Here is a 14,104-nt window from a genome sequence, read left to right on the forward strand (position 1 = left end):
CAAATTTTGCAACAGACGTTGTAGTGATGGCAGATTTTCATACAGTACTGGATAATTAGTTGGATAGGCTGTTTTCCAAATAAGGCAACACCACAACCACCAGAACCAGACTGGGGCATGGGATCTGGGCACGTGTAATATGTGAAGAATACAACATCCTCAACAGGAGGACTCCACATTTTTTTCACAAGTGTACACATCCCACTCCAGGATCAACGTTGTCATGTTACCTAAGGAAACATTTTCTACAGTCTAAGAAAATAAAATATGCACAGGGACCCTCACTCATCACTTGCCTGTCACTATGTCCTTAGATATATAAGCACTCACAAACCCCTTTGACAGACAATGAGCCCTTAATGAGACAGCCTATGGCTGAGGTCATTATTTCAAAGAGAATGACTTAGACAAATTATCTTGCAGTACAGTGTGGGATGAAGGCTGAATTAAGCAACGAATTAACATCTTTTATAAGAGGGATTAGAGCAGGGGTTCCCAAACTGTGGGTCGCAAGCAGATTTTTGGTGGGTATGTAAAGTCGGTGCATTAAATAACGATTCCATTCAATTCTGTGTTTAACTTGATGCTCAACTGTCAGACTAAGTCGTCTGAAAAACTGCTGAGGGAGGGATGCTTTATTTTCGTTCTCGGACTGCAAAGTGAAAGGAGTTTTTAAAGTAAATTATGTAACAATCTTGCTGAAGTACAGGAAATATGAATTGAAAGGTTGTAGTTGTTTTGCAACACACAGTAAAATGTAAATGAACTGAATGCGTTCATCAGTTAGGAAAGCAAAAATGATGTACTTTTTTGGCATTTCTGAAATGAGCTGGAAACAGATTTTAATACGATCAAACCAGATCAAGAGCCTTTACTTGGTGATACACAAATGTTAAATGTTCACAGAAACCCGATTTCCACACATTATCATTTGTCTGCTATATAGTTTTATCAGTAGAACGGTTTGTATGTGCAAAGTTAGTGGCCATTTCAATGGAAAATGTGTAGTCTGTAAATGACAATGTGCTACCACACGATGCATTAGTCGATATAAAAAAAATGCCCCTCCTCAGGTCCATGGTGGGTCGCGAATGTTACTTATTCTAAAAAGGGGGTCATGGTCCTAAAAAGTTTAGGAACACTGGATTAGAGGGAATTAGACGGGAAGCGGCAATAAGAATTCAAAACTTGAAGCCACTATCCAAGAGTTTGATTCACAATAAAACCCCCAATAGTAATCCTAAAACATTTTGAGCCTTGCTAAAGCGAGAATCTAGCTAGATATCGCTTAAAGGATGTGGAATTTAATAACATATTTACTTGCCCATGGGACAGGTCACTTCAGAAATCTACTTGTCCCATAAAAGAAATTCCACTAGTCCCTCTGGTGCCACGCAGTGTGGCGACAAATTATGGCCGCAATTTCATTATATAGCTTTTATAAAAGCAATGTCATGGCTCATACTATAGTAGGGTTTGAATACCTAGCAATTTCTTTATTTTTCCACCTTTCTGCAGATCTACATACTGGAGGTAGCGGTAAGCAATAGTTTAAGGGTTTGAATGCCCTTTTGAGTATGTGAAAATCTACTAACTTGCATGTTTTAGGGGTTTTCACCAGCTCTTCTCTAATCTTTTCAAATACTGAGAAAGGTTGGAAATGTACTCCGCTAAAGGGCAGAAGTAAAACATTTTCCAGGGTTGGGGGAAAAAGTGGTTGGAGGGAAAGTGAACTTGTAAACGCTCAGCAGATTTTTGCATGAGCAAATCTTCGTCTAGAAACCACCCCTTTGGCTTGAAACAACACATAGTGGCCCACAGACCTCGGCACCCTCCGACCCCCACAGATCACACTACAAACCTTGGCAACATACTCTACTCCTCCTCTCCATGAACCGTCAGGGCAACGCTGTTGCCCCCCCGCTGTTTCAACACCCTCCGGTTCCTCCGTAAGACCTTCAAATGGATCCCCCTCGGGTAAAGGAAGACAGTCACCCATGCACTCATCACTAGCATGCTGGACTACGGAAACGTCCTCTATGCCGGCATAAACAAATCTCTACTCCGCAAGCTCCAGACCATACAGAACACCGCCGCCAGATTGGTCCTCAAAATCTCTCGGCACAAGCACATCAGCCAACACCGACGAAAGCTCCACTGGCTACCCGTTGAGAACAGAGTGACCTACAAGATACTTATCCACGCCTACACAACACCGGCCCCCAGTAACTCAAAGACAGATTCATCCTCCATGTATCTAAAAGAAACCTCCGATCCGCCCACCTCATCCTCGCCAAAACCCCTCGCGTCCACAGAGGAAGATCCTTTGCGTCCACAGAGGAAGATCCTTCTCCCACATCGCAGCCAAGAACTGGAATGAGCTCCCGACCGACATCAGACGTGCCCCATCCCTGAACACCTTCGGGAAGGCTCTCAAGACCTAGCTCTTCGGCTGAACGGAACTGCTGGCACCTCCTCCCCCCCTCCAGCGCCTTGAGACCCTCAAGTGTGAGTAGCTCACTTACAATTCCCTGATTGATTGATTGATTGAAATCTTCCCATGCCTATTTGCTCATGCTAAAAAGCAATTCACCATTATTTTTTAGGAGTACGATTTCCTGGCCTACTTTTGTAAATTCTTGCAAATTCATGAAAGCTGTAAATCTGCGCCAATACAAGGATATACCATGGGTGTTCTTTTGTGACTTTCATTAAGAAGTGGGCCCTTAATTAGGTCTGTCATTAATTAAGACCTTTAGCTTTTATTAAAATTCTCTCTATCAGCTACTTTACTATGAGTGACAGCATTCTGCTCTTTCACATGGAGAATATAGGAACAGAAAGTAGTTTGGTTCACTGCCAAAGAACTACTGTGGCAATGTTTTCTTTTTTACACAAAAGATTATTTTGGCTTTCTGACAATATTTGTTATAATGTTGAGGGCTCAGCAGCTCCCACAACAAGGTTTTACAAAAACCATGGTAAAAAAGGCACGTAGTAACAAAACAAAACCTATTAGTTTTGCCACAGCTTGTTTGTTTTCATATTCCCATAATCTGTTACACGGGTTTTCCATTATGGATATTTTTTTAAATACTAGCATGCATCAACACATTTTACTAAACGAGGCTTCAAAGTAGTGGTACCTAAAATTTCACAGTAGTTTAGCAAAATGTTTTTTCCTAGTTGCATTTTAAAATTAATTTTAAAAGCAAAGAATCTTCAATCTTGCTTTCAAGCTTCTGCAAATATTTACATCCAATCAGACAGCATTCTGGCAGCATTATATGTAGCCGTATATTATTAAACTTTGCAAACATGTGGACACATTTCTTAACTGGAACCATTGTCAGTTGTGCAGTCCGAGCTTACAACATTTCCTTAGAGTGCTCACCCTAATAATAAAAGCTTTGCATTATGGAACCATAAATGCAAGCCGAACAGCATTAAAATATGGACACAAATATACCTTAACTTCAGAAAATGCCCTTCCCCAATCCATAATGTGGTACTATAAACTGGCAACCAAAGGGCTTGTGCTGCAGAGCGTTGGGCCTACTTGTTCAAAGGATAAAATAAGTGTGAAAACTCGATGTCCTTGACCCAAAAGAAATTTGTACTGTTCGCCGGGCTGGACTCCAATACATCTATCATAAGCTATAACCTTCCCCCAATACTGAAAGAGTTCCAAGAAGAACTTGAAACCTCTATTTCTCCACAAGATGTCCATCGTGCAATTTAAGAGCAGCCCCTTAAAATCCTTTCCCCAGGCTATACTGTGCTCCCATTGTTATGGCTTCCTGCACACCACTGAATGTGGGCCAGCGATATGCTCCCTGCCACAAAAACACTACTGGATTATTGGAAGCGCTTCACAATCTGAAATAACTAGTTAAAAAAAAAAAGAAAATCATCACTATTAATACCCTTATCTTATAACCCAGATTGTCCCTCAGGACCGTACAATCCAATTTTTCTTACTCTTGAATGTTTTTTCAGCTATTAAGGTGGAAGAGCAAGCACAGGCGGGTCTTGATAGGACTATACAGAGTAAGCAAGATTTAAGGAATTTTCTAATGAGTAACATAAAGATATGGTGTTGTAAAACTCAAAAAGTATGTTTAAACCAAAAGTACCCATGAAAATGTATTTTGGCAATTCAACCACCATCAGTGAGGGGAAATAACGTAACAGAGGATCCATCCCTGAAACACGTTAATCTGTTTTACTGCTGTAGTTCCGTTTGTGAGAGTAAAACATCATAAAATGCACAGTTTGCTTACCCTCGCAGGCCCAACACCAACAAACATTTCCAAGAATTCCGAACCATTCACAGTGATAAATGGGACATTGGCTTCTCCTGCTGTAGCTTTGGCTAGCAATGTCTTTCCTGTTCCAGGTGGACCTGTGAGCATTGCTCCCTGGTGAAAAGAAAATTACAATAAGCCCTTAACTGTAAAGGAAAGTTAGGTCAGATTTCAACCGTGTACAAAGAGATCACTATGTGCAACAGAGAGAGAGAAAATTAAAAAAAATCCTTATCTCCATTTACAATGTTCGATTCACATGTAACGATCTATTAACCTTGTATTATTTCATGAGCGCTCAAATAAAATAAACGCAAGAGTAGGCAGCCACTTTTGGTGTATTTGGGATATAGAAGAGTCATCCATTCCCATATGTTGTTCTCCACCAAGGACGGACAATGACAAAGGAATTGCCGATTCCTTGTGAAAGATACTGACACAGGATGTCATCATATACCATCAGAGCAGCAAGGCCTACATTTCCATGAAAAAAGAACAGCAATGGTTTCAATATGCCATTGATAAAGCTTACTTGAGACGTGATTGACTGAGCCACTTTGCACAACGACAGAGTGCACTGTTCGCACACATCAAAACATTGCACTGAGATACCATGCCATGGAAGAGAGAGGACCTGAACAGCAGAAGTTTAAGCAAAAAAACAACACAGATAGAAACTGCATCATACTTAAAGAAAGAGATTGCACTTTTAGCAGCGAGCGACTACACTATAGTACAATGAGAGACCAGAGGCGATTAGTTTGCCAGGTAGGGGAGAGCATACTCCTGTTGGATAACTTGCAGTACCCATTGATCTCTAGTTGTGATCTTCCAATGATACTGAAAATGCAGCAACTAACTGCCTACTGGATGACAGTGTTGCTAGGAGGAAGACCACTGCGGATGCGGTCTCCCTCTAGCAAACACCACTTCTGTTATGGGAAATGCAACAGCTGGAAAGGTGTTTCTGTCCGGTAGAAGGAACTCATTAGTAACTAAAATGTAGAGTACTTCTGTTCAGAGAAAAGCTTCTGGCAGGTGTGTCCAGACCATTGATCGAGCCATGTCTCTGCTTTGCTTGAATCATTACAATGAGCATTTGGCCTTTTCACCAAGAAGCAGCTCCCCATCAAACAGCATGTTCATGAGTATAGCCTGTATGTTTTCGGAAAACTATGTGAAATGCATCCAAGTATGTCTGTTAAATTAAGATCAAATGTAAGGATGTAGTTGATTAACTGAGCGATCAGCCTTTTAATGTCGTCCATGAGGCTAGGAATAGTCCGTAAGGTCATTTTACACAAGTCGTGGAGACATGCAAGTAACAGGAAAGATGACAGGTGGTGTTCACAAGGCAAAGAGGCAAAACTATATTGCACAGTGTGTTTGGATTCTCTATTGGGTGGGGTAGTCAATAGGGATTTAGGACCAAGCTTAGCAGCGGAATCTTCGACGACCAAGGTCTAACCGCAAAGCAAAATATGGGGCAGCAAACATTTTGCGTCTTTTGAGGTGGGGCTATGACACCTCACTACCTGTCTTTTAGAGGCAGCGAACATGGGATTTAAGAGAGCTTGGTTAAATTGGACCAATAGCACTGCAACAGCCAGAGATGGTAGGATGATATGATTAAGTTTAGATTTGACCTCCAATAAAGGTGGTAAAGTTCAAGTAGGTCTTCTGCTTTTCTAACAATAAGAAACTAGCAGGGTATGTTACATCATTCTCAGTGGATGTGTAAAGACTACTTGTGTTTTAGATGTATAAAGTCCAGCATCTGTATACTGAGGAGGAAGGATTATGTTACTTACCCAGTAAGCATCTGTTCTTGGCATATACAGCTGTAGATTTACATGCTTTGCATACTCCTTCTATCTAGTGTTGGGTCCGGATGTTTGAAAGTTGTTTTTCTTCGAAGAAGCCTTTCCAGTCATGAGGTAAGGTGACTCCTTCATTTGGTGATAGTGCGCATGGCCATTGACTCCATTGTTGGATTGTTTTCCCGCAAGCGGGTGAGAATGGAGCAAGTAAGTGTAGTATAGAGATGTCCATGCGTATGAATATATAATGAAAAACTGAAACAACTACAGGTGCCCGGGTGGGCACATGTGAATCTACAGAACTACATGCCAAGAACAGATGCTTACTGGGAAAGTAACATAATCTGCTCAACGCATGTGTGCTGTAGAAACACATGCTTTGCATAGACTATTTAGCAGTATCCTCCCAAAGCGGTGGCTAACCAGTAGATGTTGCAGTTGGCTGAAAAAGTGTCCTTAGCACTGCTTGGCCTACATTTGCCTGTTGGCGTGCTAATACATCCACACAATAGTGTTTGGTCGATGTGTGTGGTGTAGACCATGTCACTCCTTTACAGATGTCAGCTATAGGGAGGTTACCTAAAAAGGCCATAGATGCCCCTATTTTGCAAGTGGAATGCGCTCTAGTTGGAATAGATAAAGTTCTTTTAGCTTTTGCATAGCAAGTTTGGATGCACTTAACAATCTATCTTGAAATGCCAGATTTAGAAATAGGATTGCGTTTGTGAGGTGGTGTAAATGAAACAAACAGTTGCTTTGGTTTACGAAAATCTTTTATTCTTTTGATATAATACAATAGAGCTCTTCTGACGTTAAGTGTGTGAACAGCTCGTTCTGAAACTGAATCAGGTTGAGGAAAGAACACAGGTAACTCAACTGATTGGTTAATAGGGAAAGCAGAAACCACTTTGGTAAGGAATCTGGTATTGGTGTGAAGAATGACCCTATCTTTATGGAGTTGAAAGAAGGGTTCTTCTAAGGTTAATGCCTGTAGCTCACCAACTCTCCTTAATGAAGTTATTGCAATGAGGAGCATGAGATAAACTGTAAAGGACACTTGCGTAGGGGTTTAAAGAGTGGACCCATAAGCCTTGTAAGAACAATATTAAGATTCCAAACTGGTGCCGGGGGTATCCTTGGTGGTATAAATCTCTTTAAGCCTTCCATAAAGGCTTTAATGACAGGAACTTTGTACAAAGACAAATGCTGTCTGTTTTGCAAATACGCAGATACTGCTGCAAGATGCAACCGAATTGATGTGTAAGCTAGCCCACATTGCTGTAGGTGCAGAAGGTAACAAACAATGTTCTGAACAGAAGCATCCAGAGGTAGAATTTGTTGTTGTTACAGTAGACAACAAATTGTTTCCATTTTGCTGCATAGCAAGCTCTGGTATTCGGTTTTCTGGCTTCCTTCAGAATAGTCATACAGTCTGGTGGCAAATTTAAATATCCAAACTCTAGGAGTACAGGAGCCAACTCACCATGTTGAGCTCCTTGGGATTTGGATGCTTGATTTCTCCATGGTTCTGAGTGAAGAGAATGGAGGTGAGATGTAGCTTTTGATGTGGAACTACTGAGAGCTCTAACAGGGTGGAGTACCACGGTTGAGGGGCCCATGTGGGAACTACTAGAATCAGTGTCAGGGATCTTTGCCCGGGCTTCTGAACCAGAAATGGAAGGAGAGGGAGAGGCAGAGGCGGAAAAGCATAGGCAAATATCCCTGACCAATTCATCCATAGGGCAGAGTCTAGAGGTAATTGTCCTTTGATAAATATAGGATTTGATGGTACGGGTTTGTATTTTTTTTAATCTACTCTAGGAGTTAAGGTACGTGTCGGACACAGTCTTTAAAAATATCACCTTCATGCCTCATCATGCCTTCAAGTATAGGGAGTTTTTGACTTGATCTGTGTGTGGACTCGGGCACTTCAAATTAAAAGTCCTCTTCTAATGTCTCTTTATGTAAGGCCACCCAGTGATTCTCTGCTGCTCTAGCAATGAGCTGTTGGTAAGCCATGCTATTGTCTGGTGGTGACAGCTTTGCATTGTAAAGGTCTGGGTCATTGTCTACGGGAGGGTCAATGGTGTAATCATTCCATGGGTCTACAGGCAAATGAGTGTCATCACCATGATCCGTATGTGGAGATCGCGGAGGTATTATATGCAAGGGATCCTCAATTAACTGTGGAGTAGATGGTGGAGAGCGTTGTGGAGCAGGATAAACAGGGCTGGAAGCCAAGTCTTTCTTCTTCGTTAGAGGGATCTTGACCGGGTCCTCTAAAGGAAGTTTGTGTTTTGCTGGTGTTTTAGCAGAAATGTGTCCAGTATCAGGATTAATAAAAATATTTTTCTGCTTAGGATCCAATTTGGCCTTAAGAACGTCTAAAATTGGTTCCGGAGGCTCGGAGACACCGTCTTTAGATATCGGCGTCGAAATGGACTTGTCTATAGGTTTTGACTCCGAATCGTGTTTTTGTTTCGGAGCAGAGGGTTTCGGCTCTGAACTAGATTTGTCCTTGGAGCCTGACAGTTTCGGATCCGAAGGAAGTTTCATCGACTCGGGCCAGAGCTGGAAGGCTTCACAGTTTGTTTCGGTGCCAAGCCGAGAGGCATTGTCTCGGTGCCGACCTTTGCCAGAAGTCGGAGGTGGTGCCATAGCCTTATGTGTTTTGGAAGATTTAGGTGGCAAGGGGTTTTTGGTACTAACGGCACCTTGTCCCTGAGGCAGATCTTCGGATTCCTGATCGAGCTCGGAATCTGACTCTGGAACAGATAAGGCCTCTTCTTCCTGTGCGGCGGACACTTCAATTTCCTCTTTTTCGGATTCATCCCCCAAAATATCCGGAGTATGTTGGATGCTTTAACGATGCATCTCTCATCGTCGAGCCTGATGATTGTGTAGAGTCTTCTTGGATCAAAACGATTTACATGCGTTGCAGTCTTCCTCCTTGTGCTCCGGAGAGAGTCACAAGTTACAAACTTGATGTAGGTCGGTGCAAGGGTACTTGGCATGGCACCCAGGACAGAATTGGAATGGAGTCCGTACCATCGGCAGAAGGCTGGCACGATGGCCGCTCAAGAGGTTTTCAATCGAAAATTGGATGATTTGTCAAGCGATTTGATATGTGGAGAACAAGGAAACGCGTACGGAAAGAAAATCGTCGAGGGTAGAGTTGATTACGCACCGAGGGGAACCCAAAGAACGGTTTTGAACCGGAGCGCAGCAATACACGTCTGATGGCAGAATCTAACAATGGAGTCAATGCCCATGCACACCATCACCGAAAGGAGGAGTCACCTTACCTTGTGACTGGAAAGACTTCTTCGGAAAAAAACAACTTGCAAACATCCGGACCCAACACTAGATGGCAGGAGTATGCAAAGCATGTGTATCTACAGCACACATGCCTCAAACACAAATTGTCTGCCTCAATTTTCCCATCTTCACTAAGTAGGAGTTCAGACTCAATCATGGCCAAGGTGTCGGAGTATCAACTAAAAAAGCTTGCAAGTGAGCAATCTACTGTGGGTTTGGAAGGTGCTCAAGAAGAAGCTTGGACCTTTTTTCAAACCTAAGCCGAAACCAGCTTAATTGAGAAAGAGTACAGAGGAACCTCCAAGACTAGGTTGAGGGCAGAAGTACCGGTGTCCTATAGCTCTGACGAGGGTCAACAGGTGCTAATGCAGGAGAAACAGAAGTCGAAGGTCTCACAGTCACACTAGCAGGAGGGCACTGCATCAGCTGGAATAAAAGCTGCCTCAAAAGTGCTGAAGTGAGACATCAGCAGAAGTTGTAGAAAATTCAAGCTACACATTTTCCAGACCTTATGTATCCTGGAATTAGTCACCAGCTTCCAGATCCTACTGCAAAAGAGAGCTACTACAGGTGGAGGAAAAGGACCTCTCATAACTGTGCAGTTTCTTGTGTCACTTGTAGTGGGATGATCTTACAGGAGAACAATTTGTTTTCTGAGACTTACCTGCTTAAGGTGAATAGGAGTGAAAGGGCTCCCCTTGGCAAACAACAGATTGCCCTCCTCCTCCCTGATCACCTGGAGCGCTCTAGATGTACGTGTCCATATGTGAAGAGGTGTGCAGGAGCCCCAATCAAGTTACGTACCTTCTGTAACCCTGTTTCTGGTAGATACTCTATCTGAATGCAGATTTCTCACCATTAGAATATTTTCTAGGCACCAGAAACTTTTAATGGAATTGCTCCAGTGCGCAGGTAGGTGGCATTGTCTCGTTCGGCTTTGGAAGTGACAGAGCGGTGCCTCATCTAAGTGCCATCCCTGCATGTCGATGCCAGTTTCCAACTTTATTTCCTCCGTGCCCTCGGATGCAGAGTTTAAAAGATCTGAAGTTACAGATCTCAAATTTGGGATCTTTTTAGATGGCAAGAGACTACGCCACTGAATGGTGGAGAGGATAGGCAGTAAGTGGACTGTGCACAGATCAAAAAGTCCTGCAGGACCACAAAGGGAAAATTACCTTCTTCAATAAATTCTTTATTGTTTGATTAATTAAAATCTTACAATATAGTGACAATACTTCCTACTAAAAAAGTCCAGTTTTAAAAGGTAATAAAAGCATGGATAAATGAAACAATCTTTTATATTATTAAATAGATTGGACCTAATAATACAGATTTCATAATACTATTTACATATTATATGCATCCCATATTACATCTCAATTTTATTGTGCTGGTCTAACTCTGTTCTTATTATTAATAAAAACTTCACAAAAGCGGAGTTCAGTATTATATCATCAGTATGCAGACAACTTATCAATGCTTGTCTACAAGTCTGTATTCCTCTTATGCTTAGAATTGCAATTATATATCTCCACATCGAAGATAGCCGCACGATATTTAACAAAAAGAGAAATATGCCACAAATTTACTGAGAAGGTGGGGCATACGCTAGCTGCTAGATTAAGACAAAAGAGTGCTATTGGAGAAATTTCCGAGATGAATGATAGTAATGGTTCCCTTGTAACAAATGTACCTGGGATTCGTAATGTGTTTCGTAGCTACTATCAAAATCTATACACTGAAGATCAGCGGATAGAGAAGACTGGCATCCAAGAATACCTAGAAAAGATCCCCCGAGAAACTATTCTAGAAGAAGAAAGGGAAAGTCTGGAAGGAGAGATTACGCAGGATGAAATATATGCAGCGCTCAGTGATTTACCCTCAGGTAAAGCTGCTGGGGCCCCTCGAATTTTATAAAACATTTAAAGAGGCTATCGGTTCGGATTTGGTAAATATGGTTAGGACGGCTCAGCTAGGTTATGCCATCCCTGATTCTTGGTCAATGTCTGAGATAATAGTTTTTCTTAAAAAAGGTAAACCACCGAGAGACCCTGGCTCTTAAAGGCCCATTACACTACTGAATAGTGATGTAAAGATGTATTCAAAGGTACTAGCAACGCGGCTTAACCTAATAATTGGAAAAATGGTACATCCTTGCCAACATGGGTTTATACCAGGCAGAGGGACAACCCAACATATACGTAGGGCCATAACATTATTCGATTCCACTATAGTCTCGGGAGATCCTATGGCTTTAATTCTAATGGATGCTGAAAAAGCCTTCGATAGGGTCTCATGGGATTATCTATGGGCTGTTGTAAGGTGGTTTGGGGTCGGAGATAGATATATAAAGGCAGTACAGGCTCTTTATAGAGACCCGACGGCTTGTCTAAAAATAAACGGTGGATATACTGTAGCCATAACGATCAAGCGTGGTACACGGCAAGGCTGTCCATCTTCGCCTTTGCTTTTCGCTTTATACATTGATCCACTTATTAGAAGATTAGAGGCTTATGAAGGAATACAATCAGTTATATCACAAGGGTGGGAGACTAAGATAATGGCTTACGCGGATGATATTGCTGTAATAACCTCCAAACCTGGGGAAGCATTGGTTGCAATTGAAAATGAAGCTTTAATTTTTGGTTCGGTATCTGGATATGCGCTTAATCAAACTAAAACTCAAATTGTGAAAAACAAGCTGACTATAAGTGATGATCCTAGGGTGGTAGATTCAGCAACATATCTTGGCATTGATATAACTGCAGATTTAGATACTTTAGTAGAAAAAAACATCAATCCGGTTATAAGGCAAACTACGAAAGATTTAGACAGAATGAATAATTTGCACCTTTTAATAGTTGTATGTACTAATGTTGTCAAGATGATAATTTTGCCCAAAATATTATATCTTTTCAGGGCAATCCCTTTGGAATTTGAGAAGAGATGGTTTGTAACATTGGAACATCTGGTCAATAGATTTATTTGGGCCCACGGCAAAACGAGAAGAGCTATATGATTTATGTCACTCCCTAGGGAAAGAGGAGGCTGGGCAGTCCCCGACTTTAGGATGTATTATTGGGCGGCAGCCTTACAATATATGGGAATTTTAGTTGGAGCTCAGGCTAAGGACCCACCAAACGGCCTTCCGGAGATATATAAATTACTACTGGGAGAAGAGGCAACTAATTGTTTTTTACAGTTTACAGAACCTAGTTATTTTAAGCGGACGAGATTTAAGACATTGCTGGCTGCCTATAAGATCTGGAGGGCACTAGGGAAAAAAATAGGCACGGGCAGGATACACTACTATACACAGCTATATAAGAATCACAACTTTCCGGAAACTTTCTCTGACAGAGTTATGGCAGATTGGGGACGACAGGGAATTCAGAAGGTTGGAGATATTATGGGGATAAGGGGAATCTTTTAATTCTCCGAAGTCCAGGCTTTGTATGGAGTGGATAAAAAGCTATTTTTTAAATATCTACAGATTCGTAGTTTTTTGAAGGGGAAAACAGGCGGGGTGACTGGGCTTTCTCCAATAAAAATTATGGATATATTAAAATCGGGAGAAGAGTCCACTATTAAGAAAGTGTATTGTGAACTGGCTTCACTAAAGGTTGATGATATGGAGAAACATAGTAAAAAATGGGGAGATAAACTTGGCATAAAACAGGATGTTTTTGAGAGATCGTTAGAACTGGGGCAAACCGCCCTCTGCTCAGCAGGACTGCAAGCTCAACATTATAAAACTATCCTCTCATTATACTACACACCAGCAAAAATTGCACAATGGGGAGGGCAGGAGGGCATCACATGCCCTAGATGTGAAAGTTACGATGCAGATCTGATACATATGATGTCAACATGTCCTAAACTGCAGAGTTTGAAAGGAGAAATTGAGAAATTCCTTACACACTCTTTAAAAGTTAATATCCATCTTACCTCAGTAGTAATTCTTTTGGGAATTAAGGAGGAGGATGAAGCAATAAAGATTTCAGATCATTTCATATTCCTCTCTATGGCGGTGCTGCGAATCTGTATTTGCTCATCGTGGCTAGATCTTAATCCACCAACCTTTCAGCAGTGGATAGCCAGGCTTCTTTCGATGTATAATCTCGAAAGAGGAATTTATGAACGGAAGGGGAAGAGGGGGAAGATATTAGGGGAGCGTATATGGGGACCAGTTCAGAGATGGAAGAAAGAGCTAGAAGGAGGAAATGTTTGCGACAATTAAGCTGTATATACATATGATATAATTTTTGTGATATTGTATTTTCTAATGACAATGTAATTTCATTGTAATATAAAAAGAGGTTTATACTCTCTCCCTTTCTCCCTGCTTTCCCTTTTTTTTTTTCTTTTTTTTTTTTTTTCGCTCCGCTGTTTTTTTAAAACTTTTTTTTTTCACTTCATCATACAGTTAGTTATACTGGATGTGTAACTCTATACCTATGCTGAACTGGTTCTCTTCCTATTTTTGTCTTTCTTTTTTCTGAAGTTAGGAAAAAATGCTTTGGATGGCTTGTACCCTATGTACCTAATCTGTATTGTATTACATGAAAAATTGCTGTGCTTTTTATGAAAAATACTAAAAAAATAAATAAAAAAAAATAAATAAAAAAAGTCTGTATTCCTCGTGCGTTAAAAGGCCTC

The 14,104-nt window shown here is 41.3% G+C and overlaps 1 protein-coding gene across 1 annotated transcript in view; it reads right to left on the reverse strand.

Moving 5' to 3' along the window:
- LOC146776379 (mitochondrial inner membrane m-AAA protease component AFG3L1-like) overlaps window positions 1-14,104 on the reverse strand; it is a 327,798-nt gene that overhangs the window by 166,774 nt on the left and 146,920 nt on the right. Inside the window, exon 9 of the mRNA XM_085639724.1 lies at window positions 4,284-4,421. Within this exon, the coding sequence (XP_085495850.1) occupies window positions 4,284-4,421 (138 nt within the window). The remainder of the gene's footprint in view (window positions 1-4,283; window positions 4,422-14,104) is intronic.

This window comes from Triturus cristatus, chromosome 12, assembly GCF_964204655.1.
Source record: "Triturus cristatus chromosome 12, aTriCri1.1, whole genome shotgun sequence".
In the NCBI taxonomy this organism is placed as follows: domain Eukaryota; kingdom Metazoa; phylum Chordata; class Amphibia; order Caudata; family Salamandridae; genus Triturus; species Triturus cristatus.